The sequence below is a fragment of the Dermacentor andersoni genome, chromosome 3, assembly GCF_023375885.2.
Source record: "Dermacentor andersoni chromosome 3, qqDerAnde1_hic_scaffold, whole genome shotgun sequence".
NCBI lineage: Eukaryota > Metazoa > Arthropoda > Arachnida > Ixodida > Ixodidae > Dermacentor > Dermacentor andersoni.
Window position 1 is genome coordinate 45,408,680 of NC_092816.1, and position 16,255 is coordinate 45,424,934.

The 16,255-nt window shown below is 44.2% G+C and overlaps 2 protein-coding genes across 5 annotated transcripts in view; one reads left to right on the forward strand and one right to left on the reverse strand.

Moving 5' to 3' along the window:
* Nucleotides 1-13,093, forward strand: part of LOC126548787 (uncharacterized) — a 49,341-nt gene extending 36,248 nt beyond the window's left edge. Inside the window, exon 10 of the transcript XR_011893362.1 lies at nt 13,002-13,093. The gene's annotated coding sequence lies outside the window, so the exon portion shown is untranslated. The remainder of the gene's footprint in view (nt 1-13,001) is intronic.
* LOC126516248 (uncharacterized) overlaps nt 1,417-16,255 on the reverse strand; it is a 127,116-nt gene continuing 112,277 nt past the window's right edge. For 2 of the 4 annotated variants that reach the window (XM_072287133.1, XM_055064097.1), the window contains 4 exons: nt 9,908-10,024; nt 7,374-7,530; nt 4,562-5,669; nt 1,417-3,739 (listed from right to left, as the gene is read on the reverse strand). In XM_072287133.1, the coding sequence (XP_072143234.1) occupies nt 5,513-5,669; nt 7,374-7,530; nt 9,908-10,024 (431 nt within the window). In that variant the 3' untranslated portion in view covers nt 1,417-3,739; nt 4,562-5,512. The remainder of the gene's footprint in view (nt 3,740-4,561; nt 5,670-7,373; nt 7,531-9,907; nt 10,025-16,255) is intronic. The other 2 variants (XM_055064095.2, XM_055064096.2) reach the window with 1 other exon arrangement.

The following is a 16,255-nucleotide window of genomic DNA, read 5'->3' on the forward strand; positions in this document are numbered from 1 at the left end:
TATTTAGAGCTTTATTTCCAAATGATCAAATGGCATATTTACAAGTAATGAATTATCATGTGTGTAAGCTTTCGGACAAGCTCGAGACTGAGGCCGCGGTACACAACATTCACGATCGTCCCCTGTTTGCCGCCGCCAGCGTCGGCTTGCTTATACGAGAGCTTCATTGAGATGCATCCAGAATTCAGTGCTGGAAAGACAAGATTTTATTTTTATTCGAGTGTTCTTATTTTAGAGTTGTCGCTTGGGGTAGTTGGTAATCCACGATAAGAAACGACGTACAGCCGGAAAGACAAGGACTGCAAGAGACGACATACACAGCGCAGTGTATGTAGTCTCGCAGTCATTGTCCTTCATGCTGTACGTAGTTTTTTATCATGTTTTTATCATTAGGGTTGCCAACAACTTATCCCAGAAGGAAATGGATCAACAGTCAGGACACTCCTTTTCGGTCTAAGGAGACTCTGTTAAAGGGTCCACGAACCACCTCTTGGGCTTGCTGAGAAAACACAGACCCAATAGCTGACATTAATCATGAAGGGTGTTTTGCACATCTTCCTACTGTTACTGTGTGAAGTAAGTGAAAATCTGCTTGCAAATTTATAATACTTAATTACAATAATAATTATAGCCCACGCTCAGCCACAAGGGTGAATGAGCAAGCAGCATGGCCTTAAAGAATGGTAAAATGCCCCTTTGTAGAAGGTTAAAATATTGCAGTTAGTTACAGCGTGCAATTACGACTAAGAATAAAAAAAAAGAGCAAGTCTTCGAAAGTGTCGCACGGCCGTCATCAGCTTAGTTCCTAATGTCGCTAGCGAGTTCTATGGCAATGAAAATGCAATGTATATTAAGTGCAAGCCGTGGTACACTTAACATTTATGGTGTAATTAGGAGCGTTTAAGAAGTTTTGTAGAATGTTTCCCCTCTAACATCGGTTGACTAAACATGAAGCCTTGCTTACAGTTGAATAAAATTAGGGGCAAGTTATGTACCAGGTGTAGACGAAGTTTCAAGCATGTGAAATAATCAAGAGCCTCTGCAGTAGTAAATTACGTATGCAAGGGCTCTGGAGCATTCATCATCTAGAGCACCACTGCAGTGCGATGCACCCAAGACCATGCAGGCACTGGATGACCCACATTATGAGCTACGCTCACTTCTATGTTGGAGCAGTTGGTCATCAGTATCTCTTGGTGCAGAATATCAAACTCTTCTGTGGAATCGTATCATATATAGGGAATTCTATGGAATCATAGATATTGAGGTACGATAAATCACTTACTAGTTGTTATACCCCTTTCTTTGTGGCCAATGGGCTTGTAGTCTTTGCACGCCGCAGCTGCTCTATTCTCATCATCAACTCGAGCCAATAACACTTCGTCGCTGCTTCTTTCTAACGTCACCTGCAGAAGCAATATTCCTCTCAGTCTTTCTGCTGTCTTACAACAAGATGCCATGAGTAAATGCACATCTTTGTAATATATAACGTACGTGAGCATGTTAAAGAATATAATGAAATAACAAAAATTATGGCTATTTCATTCCTGAACTAAATTTCGCCGTCGCCTAACCTGACGCTTGCAAAGCATTGCACGACCAATGAAAGGAACCATGAAAAGGTGCAGAGTAGCGTGTCTGTCGATACTCCCAGGGCACCTACATCCCGCTGGCATTATTACAATTGCTAGTAGGTACAGCGGGGTGGGGCGTTTCTTGTGGCGCCCGACGTTTCTGGGCAGCCGCGAGCAAGAGCAGGTGCGAGAGATAAATTCTATATGGGGGCCTTTGCTCCTTGAATATGTGACTCTGCCTAGGCACTAAGGAGGAGGTTTTATGGCACGTGTTGTTGAATTGTCCCCTAGACATGCCGGCATTACGGAGTGCAGTCGAGTTTGTTTATGCTCCGCCACTGGCTGCCCGTGCGGTGTGGCAGTGGGCATGGGTGCCCTGTTTGGTGATCACCGTGTCTGAACGGGCAATGTTCTGACTGATGTTGTATAGGTCACGGGTAGATTTTTTTGTCGCAACGATAGATTACATTTTTTACAAGCACTGCTCCAGGAGGGCACATGTAACCAGCTAATGGAGGCCTTAGGAGAGCACCTCAGAAGATAATAAAGCAGGTGGCTCAGGAGCTCGGGGAACCAAGGCTAGAAAGAAGCAGGGCGGCCCATGTGTCCGTGAACCACCTCTTGGGCTTGCTGAGAAAACACAGACCCAATAGCTGACATTAATCATGAAGGGTGTTTTGCACGTCTTCCTACTGTTGCTGTGTGAAGTGAAGATCTGCTTCCGAATGTATAATAATTACGTACAATAATAATTACAGCTCATGCTCAGCCACAAGGGTGAATGAGCAAGCAGTATGGCCTGAGAAAATGTTAGAATGCCCCTTTATACAAGGTTAAAAAATTGCAGTTAGTGACAGCGTGCAATTACGCCTAAGAATTAAAAAAAAGAGGAAGTAGCGAGTTGTATGGCAATGAAAATGCAATACAATGTGCAAGCCGTGGCACAGTTAACATTTATGGTGTAATTAGGAGCGTTGCCAGTAATTGTTGGGTCCTGATTTGTTTGGATATTAAGAAGTTTTGTTGAATGTTTCCCCTGTATCTTCGGTGGACTAAACATGAAGCCTTGCTTACAGTTGATTAAAATTAGGGGCAAGTTATGCACCAGGTGTAGACGAAGTTTCAAGCATGTGGAATTAGACCCTCAGCAGTAGTAAATTACGTATGCGGGGGCTCTGGAGCATTCATCATCTAGAGCACCACTGCAGTGCGATGCACCCAAAACCATGCATGCACTGGATGACCCACATTATGAGCTCCGCTCACTTCTCTGTGGGAGCAGTTGGTCACGAGTATCTCTTGGTGCAGAATGTCAAACTGTTCTATGGAGTCGTATCATATATAGGGAATTCTTTGGAATCATAGATATTGAGGTACAGGGAATCACTTACTTGTCTGGACCCTTCGTGTGGCGTGGCCCACTGCCTGAAGCTTATCACTCGCTGCTCTCGCGCCTTCTTCATTGTCTATCTTTACCAGGAGCTCGCTCTTGCTCATATAGGTGGCGCTGATCTGCCGAAGCAATATTTCTTTCACAGTCTTTCTGCTGTCTTACAAGATGCCATGAGTAAATGCACATGAAATGGACGTCGACGTCGTCCATCAGGCACTCCACCGAATTTGTCAAGGGAGGGCCCTGTTTGTAACTCTATCCGAACCCGGCGGTGTGCACGTTTCATGTGACCTCATAGAATTGTCCGCTTGGAAGAATTTTCTTATACCATATTTACTCGAATCTAGGCCGACCCCAATTATAAGCTGACCTCCTAAAGTCTGAAGCCAACAAAAAGATATATAACCTCGAATGTAGGCCAAACAAAGAAAGCAAGGACAGCATTCACAAAATGCAAACAGTGCGGAGCTCATTCAACAGATTAGGGTAGGGGAGTTGACTTTGGCATCACTCGGGGAGGCTCTGCTGCACCCTCCCCCATAGTTAGAGCCTATGGTGAAGGTGATTATGATTTATTTACACGAGTGATGAGTTATGTGGTGATCTATTTACAGTGATGATAGTATGAGGTTAGTGAGCTTGCGTACAAAGTCGAGGTGAAGCCCGACTGAGACAACGGTGATGAGAGTCCCGTACTTCTGCATGAGTTCCTTGCTTGTGCCTGCGATGGCCTTCTTTTCAAACTTCAATGAAATTTTGTTGTTCTTCACGGCTGGAAAGACAAGATTTTATTTTTATTCGAGTGTTTTTATTCTAGGGTTGTTGCTTGGGGTAGTTGGTAATACAAAAAAAGACAAGGACTGCAAGAGACGACATACAGCGCAGAGTATGTGTCTCACAGTCCTTGTCCATCACGCTGTACGTAGTTTTTATCATGTTTTTATCATTAGGGTTGCCAACAACTTATCGTAGAAGGAAATGGATCAACAGTAAGGACATTCTTTTTCGGTGTAAGGAGGCTCCGTTAAAGGGTCCATGAACCACCTCTTGGGCCTACTGTTACTGCGTGAAGTAAATGATAATCTGCTTGCGATATTATAATAATTACGTACAACAATAATTACACCCCATGCTCGGCCTCAAGGGTGAATGAGCAAGCAGCACGGCCTTAAAAAACAGAACCTCGGCGGCAGAAGTGTACCACGTACACCGGCCACACGTCACGTCACGCAACCGCTGTCGGCGTCTATGCGTGGCCTCGTTCATTCCGCTTTCACCCGGCCGCCTCTGGGGGCTCAGTCACCGTGGCATTGTGCTGCTGAGCCACGGAGCTGGTTGTTGGTTCGATTACGCACGTGGGCCCACGATACCTATACGATGCCACACCGGGCACAAGATACTTATGACGTCGGTGTCAGTGACGTCATGGGTATCGACAGCGTCAGTTAGGAACCGCTTATTAATTTACCGATTGATAAAGCTTCCACTTTTAAAGCACCACGTGGCTGAAAATTGAAGGTTTTCAGCGCTTTCTCTGCAGAAAATGATAAACGTGCGAAAATGCTTCGAAATCAGTGATGCCGTACAGACGTACCTGCGCTGCGATTGAGGCTTGAAACTCAGAAAGGCGTATTCGCCGTTCATTTTCTTCTCTGCCAGCCAACGTTTTTCCGCCAGGTGAAATACCTGTAAGGTCTTCAAAGCTTTTCACCTGTCTCGAGTAATTTGCCGATAGTCAGTGTCGCTCAATAAACAAAACACGTAGGAAAAACACACAAAGACCTCCCGTTTTCGTCTGGGTGGTTATCGTGGTGGTTCCCGCACATGCTGCTCACTGCGCAGGTTCCTTTTTCTGCGTGCGCTTACTGCGTGCCTTACGTGTTCTATAAGCAAGCATTTTGTTCTACCATTATATTGAGAGCAGTAATCCCTACTCACTGGTACGACTTTCATGCCATAAGTGTTGTTCGTATGCCACTGTTGATTTCAACCGTATTGCGTTCATGCCCAGATTGTGAATATAGCTTATACAGCGTCTCGCCTTGCCCATTTCATTAAGACCAGGCATACTTCATTGCTATTTAGGTATGTCCCAGCTTGAATATGTCTCACCATGTTTTTCAGCACTCATGACCCTCGGCATAACATTCCGCGCGACCGTGCTGCGGGTGTTGACAGCAACCCCAGACAAAGTCAACCAAGTGAATAACGCAGTCCACGGCAAGGGCGTAATTGATTGCTTTCTGTTAATTCAAATACACTTCCTTTGGTTTTTGTCACAAACTGTTAGTGTATATGTCTACTCTACCAATTTTACGTAACGTTTACGAATTCCGAGGCACCTAAGCGGGCCCTGACCCACTTAATGTTTATCGAAGTGGAGAAAAGCATTCGAAGTTAAAATAGGCTATTTAATAAACACCTTTTGACGAAAAGTACTTCGATGCGCTTCACCAGAAGTGGATTTATTTGCAACCAAACGCGGCGTTCGCGGTGCCTCCGCTCCTGCTTCAATGCCTTTCACCCCTCTCCTGCTTGGACCGGCTTAATGTCCAACCACAAATGACGCAACACGTCGGGAGAAGTCCTCCGTTAAGCCGGTGGCGACAACCGTCACACGGGTGCCTGTTGCGTGTTCGTGGCCAAGCCAACACCGCTCGTAGGTCTTAGCAGGTGGAACCTGGCGCGCATATTTTCCAGGTCTGGAAAGAGAATTTTTTTTTTTATTCGAGTGTTTATTCTGGGGTGGTTGCTTGGGGTAGTTGGCAATTCACAATAAGAAACGACGTACAGCGCGAGAGACAAGGACTGCAAGAGACGACATACACAGCGCAATGTATGTGGTCTCACAGTCGTTGTCCTTCACGCTGTACGTAGTTTTTTATCATGTTTTTATCATTAGGGTTGCCAACAACTTATCCTAGAAGGAAATGGATCAACAGTAAGGACATTCTTTTTCGGTGTAATGAGACTACGTTAAAGGGTCCATGAACCACCTCTTGGGCTTGCTGAGAAAACATAGACCCAATAACTGACATCAATCATGAAGGGTGTTTTGCGCGTCTTCCTACTGTTACTGCGTGAAGTAAATGAGGATCTGCTTGCGATGTTATAAAAATTACGTACAATAATAATTACAGCCCATGCTCGGCCTCAAGGGTGAATGAGCAAGCAGCACGGCCTTAAAGAATGATAAAATGGTCCAGATGTAGACCAAAGTTCAAGCATGCGCCAACTTGTGACTAAGCTTTTAGGTGCACACATTATCTGAAGAGGCAGAGGCAACTCAGAAGAAATGGGTAATTCTGGTAACGACACTAGTTCGGGGGAGTTCACTTCGGCATGGCTCCCTGAGCCATGCACATCTGAACAATGAACATATAGATGTAAATGAACATCTGCCTGTGATATTATAATAATTACGTACAATAATAATTACAGGCCATGCTCGGCCTCAAGGGTGAATGAGCAAGCAGCACGGCCTTAAAAAATATGGTCCTTTGTACAAGGTGAAAAAATTAGTTACAGTGTGCAATTAAGACTAAAAATAAAAAGAGCAAGTCTTCAAAAGTGTCACGTTGCCATCATCAGCTTAGTTGCTAATGTCGCTAGCCAGTTCTATAGCAATGAAAATGCAATGTAAAGTGCAAGCCGTGGCACAGTTAACATTTATGGTTAATTAGGAGCGTTGCGAATAATTGTTGGGTCCTGATTTGTTTGGAGGTTAAGTATGGTGTAATTAGGAGCGTTGCGAATAATTGTTGGGTCCTGATTTGTTTGGAGGTCAAGAAGTTTTGTAGAATGGGGCCACCAGCACAACCTCCGGAGAACAACCTTGCTTCTCTGCGGAAGCACCTTCGGAGCTTTATTTTACAGAAGCATGTCGCCGGGGCAAGCAAGTGCAAAAGTAAATACAGTATAAGTCCAATGACGTTTGTTCAATAAAGTGTGATGATATGCTACATAGTATGGTGCTTTACGGATTGATTCTTTATGGCATGGAAATAGCCGCATACTTGGCCACATGTATATACAGACTTTACACTTCACAAGACTCAACATCACATAAAGATAGCCCGTCATGAGCTTCCAAATAGCAATGGCTGCTCCTTCAATTCATCACACAACTCGCCTTTGACGTGCTGTGCCCACAATGATATCCAACCCAGCGTCCACCGCGCCAGCCAGTGCTGCACCAGCCAATGCTGGGCAGCACCCACCGTGCCAGCCGTCACCCACCATGTCACCCAGCACCCACTGTGCCACCCGTCACGCCACCCATCACCATAATCCACCATGATGATGGCTGATGGATTCCACTATGCCCAGCATCGGGCAAATCTTCAATAGGGGGGCACGTGTACAGTACGTATATAGTCTGTTTCCGTGCGTCCAGACCGGCTTACAGATGTCTAATCACAAAGGACGCAAGACGTCGGGAGAGCTCCTCTGTCAAGCCTGTGGCGACAACAGTCACAAGAGTGCCTGTAGCGTGGTGGTGGCCAAGCCAACACAGCTGGTGTATCTCTTTAAGGTGGAACCGTGCACGCATGTTTTCACCATCTGGAAAGAGAAATTTTTTTTATTCGAGTGTTTATTCTAGGGTGGTTGCTTGGGGTAGTTGGTAATCGTAAACAGTGCAGTGTATGTAGTTTCTCGCAGTCCTTGCCCTTCATGCTGTACGTAGTTTTTTATCATGTTTTTATCATTAGGGTTGCCAACAACTTATCCTAGAAGGAAATGGATCAACAGTAAGGACATTGTTTTTCGGTGTAAGGAGACTCCGTTAAATGGTCCATGAACTACCTCTTGGGCTTGCTGAGAAAACAGACCCAATAGCTGTCATCAATCATGAAGGGTTTTTTGCGCGTCTTCCTATTGTTACTGTGTGAAGTAAGTGAAAATCTGCCTGCGAATTTATTATGTCCAATAATTATAGCCCATGCTCGGTCACAAGGGTGAATGAGCAAGCAGCACCGACTTAAAGAATGGTAAATTGCCCCTTTGTACAAGGTTTTAAAATTGCAGTTAGTTACAGCGTGCAATTACGACTAAGAATTAAAAAAAAGACCAAGTCTTAGAAAGTGTCTATCGCATGGCAAGTTAACATTCATGGTGTAATGAGGAGCGTTGCCAGTAATTGTTGGGTCCTGATTTGTTTAAATATTAAAAGTTTTGTAGAATGTTTCCCCTGTAAATTAGGGGAAAGTTATGGACCAGGTGTAGACGAAATGAGAAAGTTCAAGCATGCGCCAACTTGTGACTAAGCTTTTAACCGCACACATTATGTGAAGAGGAAGAGGCGACTCAAAAAAATGCCAAATATGGGTCACTCTGGTCACGACACTAGTTGGGGGGAGTTGACTTCGGCATCGCTCGGGGAGGCCCTGCTACGCCCCCCCCCCCCCGTGGTCGCCGCCTATGGTGTAGACGAGGATGACTATTTACAGGAGGATGCAATGAATTAAATAGGGAATTTCTCCGATCGTCGCACGTATGCGCCAACTTGCGACTAAGCTTTTTCCCACACACAGTATAATTTTATCTGAAGAGGTAGAGACAACTAAAAATAAATGTCAAATATGGGTAACTCTGGTAACGACACTTTAGGTGGTGGGAGTTTACTTCAGCGTTTCTCGAGGAGGCTCTGCTGCTCCGACCCCCCCACCCCCCCCCCACTCCCACCCCCTTGTGGTCACGGCCTATAGGGTAGATAAACATGAAATTTTATTTACATGGTATTTACATAATGCATTGAATAAAAAAATGCACAATCTTGCGAGCAAGGTCGCCGCTGACTGCGACACGCGTAACTGTGACGAGAGAGTCATCTGTCTGTCGACCATCTGTGCCCACGGTAATCCGATGGTCGAAGGACACCCAAATTCTGTTAGACTGCAACTATGGAAAAACAATTTTTTTTATTCGAGTGTTTATTCTAGGGTGGTTGCTTGGGGTAGTAGGTAATTCACGATTAAAAAACTACGTACAGCCTGAAAGACAAAAACTGCAGGACACGACACACACAGCGCAGTGTATGTAGTCTCGCAGTCCTTGTTCTCCACCCTATACATAATTTTTGTCATGTTTTTATCTATACATAATTTTTTATTTTTATCATTAGGGTTGCCGACAACTTATACTAGAAGGAAATGGATCAACAGTCAGTACACTCTTTTTCGGTGTCAGGAGGCTCGGTTAAAGAGTCCATGAACCTCCTCTTGGGCTTGCTGAGAAAACGGACACAATAGCTGACGTCAATCATGAAGGGTGTTTGCGGGTCTTCCTACTGTGACTGTGTGAAGTAAATGAGAATCTGCTTGCGATATTATAATTACGTACAATAATAATTACAGCCCATGCTCGGCCTCAAGGGTGAATGAGCAAGCAGCACGGCCTAAAAAAATGATAGAATGGTCCTTTGTACAAGGTTAAAAAATTGCAGTTACAGTGTGCAATTACGACAAAATAAAAAGAAAGAGCAAGTCTTCGAAAGTTTCGCACGGCCATCATCAGCTTAGTTCCTAATGTCGCTAGCGAGTTCTGTGGCAGGGAAGATGCAATGTAAAGTGCAAGCCGTGGCACAGTTAACATTTATGGTTTAATTAGGAGCGTTGCCAGTAATTATTGGGTCCTGATATGTTTGGATATTAAGTTTTGTAGAATGTTTCCCCTGTATATTCCATGCACCTTACAGTTGATTAAAATTAGGGACGTATGCAAGGGCTCTGGAGCATTCATCATCTAGAGCACCACTGCAGTGCGATGCACCCAAGACTACGCATGCACTGGATGACTAACATTATGAGCTCTGCTCACTTCTGTGTAGGCGCAGTTGGTCATGAGTATCTCTTGGTGCAGAATGTCAAACTGTTCTAAGGAGTCGTATCATCTATAGGGAATTCCTTGGAATCATAGATATTGAGGTACGGGGAATCACTTGTCATCTTAGTCCTTTGGGTGTGTCCCACTGTCTTGTAAGTATCGACGATGGCTCTTGCCCCATCATAATTGTCAATTCTAACAGTTCGTTTTCCTGGCGTTGTTCGATCAGCATCTGCAGAAGCAATTGAACAAATATAGTTACGTCCAGCCGCCAACTTGCGACGCTAACTTGAGCAGTACCACGCTCCGCAACTTCTGCCGGCACGCCAAGGGACAAATGCATGCAACACCTGCTGAGAAACTCCATTGTAGTGCCTAGGCCACTTAGGCAGACTCATATTTAAGGAGCAATAGTCCCTACGTTTCCTCTCTCGCACCCGCTCTTACTCGCACATGCGAGCCCCACCAGATTTTTTGAAAAGTACACTCTTTCATGCGAGCCGAAGGTTAAAAAATTCATCTGCAGTTACGTGGTTGCATTTCACGACATATTGGCTGGCGTGGACAATCTGTCTCGTGCAGCACTGCGCAAACAGTGCGAAGCGTAGCGAGACGGTCTCGCTAATCGTGATGCGTGGGCGGGATTCACAGCAGCCGCCGCAGACCGACGTCCGTTCATGCAGCACTCCCTCCATACAGACGGCGCATTCTACTTTGTCGCCGCCACAAAGCCTGCGTTATAAAGGGCACTATGCTTTTCTTCTCACGCTTTCACTGCACCCTTCCTCCCCTGCTTTCTTCCTCGCGATCTCTTCACTATTTTCCGATGCACTCCGTGTCGCTCTTTGATCCTTCGCCATTGTGCTCGTTCGCTCGGTTACGCTGGCACTTGCGCTACGAGGCCATGAAAAATCAGGTCTATAGATACCGCGTTAATTGTGGGAGCAGCATTCAGTGACCGAACTACAGCATTTGGTACTCTGAACCATTCTGTCCTTTTGTATGAACTACGGTGACCTACGGCATCAGTGGTCCTCCCTTAAAACTTCATAGCTACATAACTAATCGGTCTCAAGTTATACATGGAAATGGCCACCATTCATCGGCTAACTTTATCAACTTTGGTGTTCCTCAAAGTTTTATTATTAGGTCCCTTACTGTCTCTGTTGTTCATAAACAATCTACCCTACGAGCTTACCAGTCAAAAGTTCCTCTTGTATGCCGATGACACAACCATTTATTCATCTCTCTAGTAACTGACAGTATTGCAAGATCAGCTGAACGCTGAACTTGGCAACATCAACAGGCGGTGCTCACTAAACCACCAAATTGTCTATGAATAAGTCCTACAAAAACACGTTTTGTTTTAGTTCATAACCTTCAATCAACTATTCCACCTCCCATAGGTGTATCATTAAGTAATCATGTCTTACCAATATCTGATAGCGTTACGATATTGGGTGTCATTTTAGACTTGCTGGGTTGATTGGTTTATGCATCTTCCTTCTCACTTCCTTATGTTCTGCGACATATATATATATATATATAGCGCTGTGTGCCATGTGTTTCGCCATGTGTGCACGTTTCATGTGACCTCATAATTGTCCGCTTGGAAGAATTTTCTTATACCGTATTATCTCGAATCTAGGCCGACCCCGATTTTAAGCTGACCCCCTAAAGTCTGAAGCCAACAAAAAAAAATATATAACCTCGAATGTAGGCCGCACAAAAAAAGCGAGGACAGCGTTCACAAAATGCAAACAGTGCGGAGCTCATTCAACACATTAGGTTGGGCGAGTTGACTTTGCCATCACTCGGGGGGGCTTTGCTGTTCGAGCGTGATCATGGTTTATTTACAGTGAGGATATCACAAGGTTTGCTACCTTTCGCACCAGGTCTACGTCCAGGCCCACAAAGACTACCGTTATGGCTGTCCCATACTTAATAGTGCCATCTTTCGATGGGCCCGGGAGTTCTTTTCTCTCGAAGACCATCTGCATGCGGTATCTGCATGCGGTCGGTATGCACGTCTGCAAAAACAAGATTTAATTTTTATAAGAGTGTTGTTATTCTAGGGTTGTTGCTTGGGGTAGTTGGTAATCCACTATAAATGACGACGTACAGCCTGAAAGACAATGACTGTAAGAGACGACACGCACTGTATGTAGTCTCACAATCCTTGTCCTTCAGGCTGTAGGTAGTTTTTATCATGTTTTTATCATTAGGGTTGCCTACAACTTGTCCTAGAAGGAAATGGATCAATAATCGGGACACTCTTTTTTGGTCTAAGGAGACTCTGTTAAAGGGTCCGTGAACCAGCTCTTGGGCTTGCAGAGAAAACACAGACCCAATAGCTGACATTAATCATGAAGGGTGTTTTGCACGTCTTCCTACTGTTACTGTGTGAAGTAAGGGAAAATCTGCTTGCGAATTTATAATAAATATGTACAATAATAATTATAGCCCATCCTTAGTCAGAAGGGTGAATGAGCAAGCAAAACGGCCTTATGAAAGGTAAAATGCCCCTTTGTACAAGGTTAAAAAATTGCAGTTACAGCGTGCAAGTACGACTAAGAATAAAAAAAAAAAGCAAATCTTCGAAAGTGTCTATCGCACGGACATCATAAGCTTAGTTCCTAATGTTGCTATCGAGTTCTATGGCAATGAAAATGCGATGTATATTAAGGGCAAGCCGTGGCCCAGTTAACATTTATGGTGTAATTAGGAGCATTGCCAATACTTGCTGGGTCTTGATTTGTTCGGATATTAAGAACTTTTGTAGAATATTTCCCCTATATTTTCGGTGGACTAAACATGAAGCCTTGCTGACAGTTGATTAAAATTAGGGGCAAGTTATGGACCAGGTGTAGACGAAAGTTAAAGCATGTGCCAACTTGTGACTAAGCTTTTAGCCGCACACATTATCTGAAGAGGCAGAGGCAACTCAGAAGAAATGCCAAATATGGGTAACTCTGGTAACGACACTAGTTGGGGGGAGTTGACTTCGGCATCGCTCGGGGAGGCTCTGCTGCGCCCCGTCCCCCCATAGTTGTCGATAATGATTTAATTACATATGATAAGATGATTTATTGACATGTGAATGATATGTTAGATGATTTATTGACATCTGAATTACATGTGAAAGTTCACCTCATTATTGATTCACTCAGACTAGTCTGCGTGTCACACCAATGGGTATGTTAACGCAGGTCACGTCCACGCTCGTCATCCAAACTTGGGTCCCGGTGGCAGGGGACATCTCACTATGGTAGTGAAACACCAGTCTTATTCGGTCAGCTTTAAGACCTGGAAATACAAGATTTCATTTTTATTCGAGTGTTCTTATTCTAGGGTTGTTGCTTGGGGTAGTTGGTAATCCACTATAAAAGACTACGTACAGCCCGATTGGTGAGAAATGTAATTTTCGACCACATGGCCCTAAAAACTTCTCTTTATACTGACTTGCCGTTATTTAATAATTGGGACCTCTTTAAGAGGTTCGTATAGTGGCTATAAAAATTGGATCAGTGAAAGCATTCTATACAAAGAATGGAGGAAAGATGCTTCTTAAGAGCCTGTGTAGCCTTTATCATATGGAATGCGAAATGCCAGGAACTCGCATTGTCGACGTCGAAAATCTTAATTGTGAGTTACAGAAGTGTGATGCACTGCGTTAAAGAGGTTCGCGAGTTTGATTTCGAAATAAGGGTGCTCTGCACTCTGGGCAGCCAGCACATCAAGTTTTACTTGATGAGCGACGTCGCTCTGTTTCCCAAGTAATTCCGGAAATATGCTCCAAAGCTAGTTTTCTAACAAATACGAATGACAATTTCTCAATTCGAAACTTACTACAGTGTGTTGTTTAGTGCCCCTTCCGATGATCACGATGCAAGTCTTATAAGTGTTTTGTGTCTCTTGTAAAACCTTTGCAGGATGATGAGTGTACATTCATCAGTGGTACCCTTACGATCCAAGAAATTGAGCCAGCTGTTGATCAGCTGCTTTTATCGAAAACACCCGACCCTTATGGATATTCAAGTGGATTTTACAAATCAATTATCAGTCCCATACTATTGAACATTATTTATTACAAACTTTGAGGTGGACGCCCTTCCGCAATCTTTTTCAAAAGTTCAGATAAGGAGAAAATGCATTTTGATGAAAGCCACAGACCGATCACATTGTAAAACGTGGATAAGATTTTCGCAAAAGCTTTATATATACATATATATATAATAGATTGCAATTTGCAACGTCAGTTCTCATTGGTTCCCATCAGACGTGTGGAATTAGGGGTCGATCCATTCAAACCATCATACACATCGCCCGTACACTTTTTCAATACTGTTACGGTTCTGCTGAGCAGCTCGCAATGCTCCAGGTAGAGTTTTTGATCGCGTCAGTCATTCCTATTTATTTTCTCTTCTGGAGCATGCCACTGTTAGCTCCGTTGTGCTTAAGGCTGTTAGGTTTACTACACCTGTTGGTCTACTCGTTTAGTTGTTAATGACTATTTCTCCAAACCCGAATTCTATTTACTCTTCAGTAAATCAAGAGTGTCCGATGTCCCCACTACTATTCGCCCTTTACCTGGAACCACCATGCTCAAGCGTAATTCAGTCGAGTTACAGCCATAGCTTCAGCATACTGGGTAATTAACCCATATATGCCTGAACTTGGGGAAATTAAGAAAAGTGATTTATTTTCCCGTAATAATTGCTTCTGGTACCTCAGAAAGTAGAATCAACCTTCTATTAAAAAAAAATTTTTTTCGAACTGCGTTTTTGTAGCCGTACTACATATAGGACACTAGGCACATGTACTACTCCTTTGAGTGTTACAATTTGAAACATTTCACATGGACTCCGATGTCGCATTTTTCACAACGTGTTGTGGTCTTCTCATGGCAATGAGCACACCTTGTTTGCTTCTCTTGAGGAATCACTGTGTGGTCAATGCGGTCAAATCGGCTTTGGGCTTCCAGTAAAGATTGCCGGCTTTTTCCACGCAATGGCTTGGTGCCATAACTCTTCATATACGACATCGCTATCGTCCTTCGAAATGTGAGGAGCTCTGTTTTGGTCGTTCCAATTCTGTACAACTGGAATGCATTATTCACACATGCGTCAACCAGATATGTCATGAGTGAAGAATACCACTTCTTTCCTCGAATGGCTGTGCGGTACTTTGAAATATTTTGGTCTAGTCTGTCAACTCCTCCCATGTTGCCATTATAGCTCGAAATCAAGAACGGCTGCTCCACCGTGACTTTGGACTTGTTTTCTCTCTAATATCTTTTCACCATTTGTGTTGGCTCGACCCCGTGAGCATTTGAGACGACGGTCACTGTGCTGTTGTCCTTCCAGCGACATACAATAATTTCAGATTCAGCGTCGACTTTGTAATCGTAGAAGCCTCGATTCTTGCTTTTCATTTCTTTCTGTGTCAGGATGGGACAGTTTTCTATTCGGTTATCCCGCACGGTGCCTGTGCACTTGACACCCATTGACGAAAGCATTCTAACAAGTTTGAGACTTGAAAAGAAGTTGTCAAAGAACACATGAAAACAGTAATCAAGCCTTTCTTTCAACCTGGACACCATTTCTGCAGCAACAGATCCTCCTAGACCAAGCTTGTTTTTATCATCAACATTGACGCCATACCTCCCTTGGTAGGGCTCAACAGAAAGCAAATAACCCAATGGGGTGCAAATGCACCACAATTTATAGCCAAATCGGATTGGTTTCCCTTTCATAAACTGCTTGCATCCATGCTTTCCGAAGTACTCGCACATGCTTTCATCAATGCTGAAGCAGTCTAGTAATGGAGCATACAACAGAAACCGTTCATTCAAGAGCCTAAACAGTGGTCGCAGTTTTGTGAATTTGTCTTCTTGTACTAGGTTGTTGTTGTCAGCCACATGTAGGTTGGTGAAAATGGCTTCAAATCGGTCCCGCCTCATAGAGTTCGCGACGAGTTCATTATGAGAATCACAGGAGTTTTCCCACAACATGCGACGCCTTGGAACCGGCACATAGCCACTGAGAAGCAGAATGCCGAGAAAACATCTCATCTCACCTGCGTTCACGTTCAACAACCGATTCTTCTGTTGTGCATAGGTGTTGGTGTTTGCAACAAGCAGGTTGATGACTTCATCATCGAAAAATTTTTCAAATGCCTCTACTGGAGTTAGCGGTGCTCCTTCAGCGGAGTCTGAATAACACTGAGTGGCGAGTTGGGAAACTCGCGTTCAAATCGCGTTTATCCCACTTGACACGTCGTTTCTGTTGCTTAGCTGGTGGCTCCTGGTCGTTCTCGTCCTCACTTGACTCTGAACAAGTGTCCAGAACTTCAGCACGAAGAGTGCTCCCCGGCAGATGGTCCATGCTGGTGCATTCTTCATCACCGCTTTCTTCATCTGTCACTGCCGCCGCGTGATTGTCGGGCGGAAGAATGGCCACCG